Here is a 5,075-nt window from a genome sequence, read left to right as displayed (position 1 = left end):
CAGTCGTTCCAGCCCGACTGAGCCCGGAACTCCTCTTCTCTCGCGACCGCAGACGGCGGACCCGGCCTTCGCTTGGCTGCGCTGCTCTGTGTCCCCCGCGCGTCGCTCTCCCCTCCCCCCCCCCCCTCCCCTCCCCTCCCCTCCCCGGACGGCGCTCAGCCCTGTGTGCAGCTCTGGGCAGAGACGGAGCCGTCGGTGCCGTCGGTGCCGCTGCCAGGAGAACGGCCGACTCTTCCCAGCACGGCAGGTGAGGCCGAGCGGGTTAGGTACTGAAAGGCTGCGATAAGGTCACCCCGCAGCCTTCTCTTCTCCAGGCTGAACGAGCCCGGCTCCCTCAGCCTGTCTTCGTTGTGGAGGTGCTCCGGCCCTCTGATCGTCTCTGTTGGTCTCCTCTGGACCCTCTCCAACAGCTCTCCGTCTTTCTTGTAGTGAGGGCTGCAGACCTGCGCACAGCGACTTGCGGAATCAGACTATAACCACAAAGTAGTTATAGGAGCAGGTACGTTTGTTTCAGCGGTGCACACGCCGGATGCAAGAGGGGATCTTTCCGCCTACCTTGCATACCAGGCAGCAGAAGTGTTATATATTTGTAAGCCAAGCTCATACATGTTCGTTAGACTTCCTGGAATTCATCTACATATTCATTTTTTTTCCGGGAATTCATTTAGGTAAAGTCGCTCCCCCTGGCGTGTCCATCCTGTGCAGTGAGGGTCCCTGCTGGTGGTGTCTGGGGATGAAGTTAGTTGTCTTCCTCACTCTGCTTCTTTACCTCTGGCCCAGTTTGCACCGATTCTTGTTCACTGTGTCTCAGTACCTCCTCGTGTTTGTTCCTTTTCCTGCTAACTATGGAGATTAGAGCTTATTTTTCCCGCTGCAGTTTGCAAAAGCGCTTCCATGAGTCTTAAGCAAGGGGTAGAATTGAACCCCCCGCCCCCCAAACAATCACCAGTACTTCAGATGGGATCTCGCAAGGGCAGAGTAGAGAGGGACAATCACCTCCCTGTCCCTGCTGGCCACCCCTCTTCTCATGGAGCCCAGGATCCCATTTGCCTTCCGAGCTACAAGAGCTCACTGCTGGCTCATGTTAAGCCTTTCATTCATCGGGGCCACCAGGTCCTTCTCTGCAGGGCTGTACTCAAGGAATGCTCCTTCCAGTCTGTATAAATGCCTGCAGTTCCTCTGGCCCCAGTGCCAAACCTTGCACTTTGCTGTGTTGAACCTCATACATACCTACTCAGTTAAAGATATAGCCTTAGAGAAGCTCTGATAGCTCCAGAGTAGCCATGAGTCTCTTACGGAAGATCTGTATTGAGAAGGAGTCTTGATGTCACGGGGCAAGGGATCTCTGTGCAGCTGTGTACTTGAGAGACATCCCTACTCAGGGGGAGATCCTGTCCTGCAGCCCGCTGCTGTGCAGGCGAGCTTCAAGGGCACTTGGGCTGCTCCCTGTGTTGGGGTAATGACTGACTCCTTGCCATGCTCTGTTTTTAGGCACACAGTGCAAGTGCCCTCAGCTGTTGAACTGAGTGTCAACCATCAGTTCTTTCAGCCCCACAGTTTGAGACAGCTTTGTGATGGATCATCTCTTTTAGCCAGGGTGCTACCAGTGCTTTGCTCATTGTCTTCCTCATTGTGGATGACCTGCTGTGCCATCCCCCAGGCAGGCAGTGTCCTGCAGCTGGGCTGTGGAGGGCTGGGCTGGGACAGGGACTGCTGCGTTCCCTCACAGCTCCCCTGCCATTTCTCTTGTCCCTGCAGGCTCCAGTTGGACTTCTGCCTTCCGGCCGTGATCATCTCACCTGCAGGAGAGCAGCAGATGGCCACAGCACATCCGTGTCAGGTAGGGGCTGGGGGCAGCAGGCAGGAGAGGCGGAGGGGCGAGGGATGCGAATGCCGGGGGAGAGGGAGGTGCCCTCAGGCAGCAGGTGTGTGCTGGGGCCAGAGAAGCGGCTGGGACGGGAGTTTGTGTCCTGTGCGAGCTGCTTCCCTGGGCCTTGGCTGTTCCCAGCAAGGAGCCTCTTTGCTTGCAGGAGCCCGTGAGCTTTGCGCAGGTGGCCGTGTATTTCAGCAGGGAGGAGTGGGCGCTGCTGGACCCTGCGCAGCGAGCGCTCTACCGGGACGTGATGCTGGAGACGTACCAGTGCGTGGCCTCGCTGGGTGAGGGCTTTGCTGCCTTTCCTCCTCGTTAGGGCACCTTTGGCTGTGCAGAATGAGCCTCTGCAGGCCGGGCCTGGAATAATAGCTGTGCAGTTACATATTGATAACTGCAACAGCAACAAAGGAAATACTGAGAAGCATGAGTTTCATGGGGGCTTATTGTGCTCAGCACTCTGATAAAAGCCCCCGAATTAGTGTTGGCAAGCAGGCATCAGCCATGGAGGGCAGAACCATCTCCCTGCAAACAGCCCTTGTGTTCTTGCATTGCATGGTGCTAGTAGCTCCGGCAGTCAGACCACTCCAGCTCCATCTCTTTATCTCTTTAGCATTTATTGTCTCTTTATTCCATTTCCATAAGCATTTTTGAAGCCTTGGGCGTAAAGCAGTTTGGAAAAATTCAACAATTACATTCTAATGTCTATTTGATTGCCCAGTGTCATTCAGGCCCTAATTGTGGCTTCACTTTCGGGAGGGACACAGAGTGGAGTAGTTGGACAAGCAGCGGTGCCAGAATCAGGAAAACATTCTTATGCCCAATGTTTCTGTCATTGAAGCATCACTTCCAGTCCCCGAACGCCTGCTGATCTCCCTGTGTGAAGGAGGGGAAGACCCCTGCATCCTGGATGTGCGTAGCCCTGAGGCTGTGACAACAGACCTCAGCCCAGGTGAGGTAGCGGAGGGACGGAGGACGCCTTGTATGAATAGACCACTGTTGGCATCATGTGCTAATTCTTGATTTCTTAGGCAATCCATCAGGAGCTGTGATCACAGATTTTAAGGAGGATCTGCACAAAACTAGTGTAGCCGAAAGGCAGTATAGTAGTGCATCAGTAAGGAAAGCAAGAAGGGATGTCCAGAGTGGCCTGGAGCAAGGAGATCACTTCAAGAAGCCACTGAGAAAGCATTCAGGAAAGAGAGCAAGGAACCATCTCGGCTTCAGCAGAAGACAAAAGAAGCCTGAAGACCCCAGGTGTAAGCAAGTGTGCCAGAAGAAAAAGCAGAAGCATTGCACTGAATGTGGGAAAAGCTTTAGAAGTGATTCTGAGTTTGTTAACCACCAGCATGTGAACACAGAGGAACCACTGCACAAGTGTACTGATTGTGGAAGGAGCTTCAAATGGAGATCCAACCTCACGCGCCACAAGAGCATCCACACGGAAGAGAGACCCTATAAGTGTCTCGAGTGTGGAAAGAGTTTCAGAACCAGTTCTGACCTTGTTCTTCACCAGCGCATTCACACAGGAGAGAGACCCTTTCAGTGTCCTGATTGTGGAAAGAGGTTCAAAAGAAGTTCCCACCTCACCCACCACCAGCGCATCCACACAGGAGAGACCCTTTAAGTGCTCTGAGTGTGGGAAGAGTTTCAGGAGCAGTTCACACCTCACAGTACACCAGCGAATCCACACAGGAGAGAGACCCTATAAGTGCTCTGAGTGTGGGAAGAGCTTCAAAAGCAGTTCCCACCTCATCCAACACCAGCATGTCCACACAGGAGAGAGACCCTACAATTGCCCTGAATGTGGCAAGAGCTTCAAAAAGACTTCCCATGTCATCCTCCACCAGCGCATCCACACAGAGGAGAGACCCTACAAGTGCTCTGAGTGTGGGAAGGGCTTTAGAAGCAGTTCTAGTCTCAAATCCCATAAGCATATGCGCAGAGGAAACAGAAAGCAGAAGTGTGTTTTGGTTTAAACCAGCAGGCCGCCCAGCAGTCGTTTTCTGACTCTTCTCCTTGCCTTTGGGATGCAGGAGAGAACAAAAAGAAACCCCATGAAGTAGAACTTATAGGTTGAGATGAGGCTTTTTGCTGAGATAAAGGATAAATGTTATGACAGTGTGCACATCTACATGAATTGTTTAACAAGTGAGATGCTGGGAACTGCTCTGGTTTCTGCCAGAGGCTCCAAGTGGGGCCATTCTCCCCAGCTCCAGTGTGATTCACCAGGAAGACTGGAGAGCTTTTTCAGGTGATGCAGCCAAAAGACTCCTTTGATGGACTGATCCACAGCCGTGGATCACATCACTGCTGAAATCACTGGGATGCAGGGGGTGGGGGAAATGGCTTGGGAATATCAATCTTAGGATTTGATTTTTTTTGTTTTTTAATGGTAGGCCGCCTCATCTCTCTTTCTTCTCACCTGCTAACCGCTATGTGGAGATCACCATTATTGAAGGAGACCTCAGAACGTTTGAGCCATGGGGTGGTGTTTGGGATGAGATGTTAGTGCCTGTTAGTGTGAGCCGGAACAATGCCCTGAGAGACAATTAAGTCTCAGGGAGGAGCTGGGTGTCCCTTCCCTTAATTGGACGGATGTGTCAGCCACTCTTGGAAGAGTCCAGAACAACACCCCTGAAATGGTCAAGTTTCAGGAGGGGGCCTGGTGTGACTTCCTTTGATTTGGATGTAGTCCAGTGTCTAGGACTGGAGGCAACTCCGATTTCAAATAGGGGTGATGGGATCTATCTTTTTCCTTTGGTATTATAAGTAGGTGCTGGGGGGGAGGTCAGGTGTGCCCTACCTCTGCTGCTGGCCCTGCTTCTAGGTGCTGCTGCTGCCATTCTTTACCGTGTGGAGCGTCCCCATCAGCACGCTTGGTGCTGGATCCAAGGCTGATGATCTCCCTGCCCCCTTTAATTTCTCTTCTTCCTTTTCATGATTATTTTTTTCTCTTATTGTTTTTACTACCTCAAGGCGTACGTGAAGTTCCTATAAACAATATAGCTTAGACAGATACAAGGGTGAGAGGATGGAAACGTAGGATAAATGTTTTGTAGAAATCTCCTAATAAAGCTGACGTTGTGTTCCACCTGTGTATGAATCTTGAGTGTTGGTTCGCCTTCATCTAACTGGAGGGGTTGTGAATGTGGTCACCTCGGCCGTCATTCATGTGCAGGGAGTGACAGTGTTGAATGAACAA

General features: G+C 52.1%; 1 protein-coding gene across 1 annotated transcript; it reads left to right on the top strand.

Annotated features, from left to right (window-relative positions):
- The first annotated feature begins 508 nt into the window (after nucleotides 1–508).
- On the top strand, nucleotides 509–4,961 carry LOC149913278 (uncharacterized). Its single transcript, XM_090130213.1, is given in 6 exon segments — nucleotides 509–1,456; nucleotides 1,759–1,840; nucleotides 2,031–2,157; nucleotides 2,712–2,822; nucleotides 2,902–3,484; nucleotides 3,486–4,961. Coding segments are annotated over 5 exon segments (1,209 nt in total). The 5' UTR covers nucleotides 509–1,456; nucleotides 1,759–1,816; the 3' UTR covers nucleotides 3,850–4,961.
- Nucleotides 4,962–5,075: the final 114 nt, after the last annotated feature.

Source organism: Phasianus colchicus, chromosome 39 (assembly GCF_987193195.1).
Source record: "Phasianus colchicus chromosome 39, bPhaCol1.hap1.1, whole genome shotgun sequence".
NCBI classification, from domain to species: domain Eukaryota; kingdom Metazoa; phylum Chordata; class Aves; order Galliformes; family Phasianidae; genus Phasianus; species Phasianus colchicus.
Note: the sequence above shows the minus strand (reverse complement) of the source record. Positions and strands in the feature narration are given on the sequence as shown.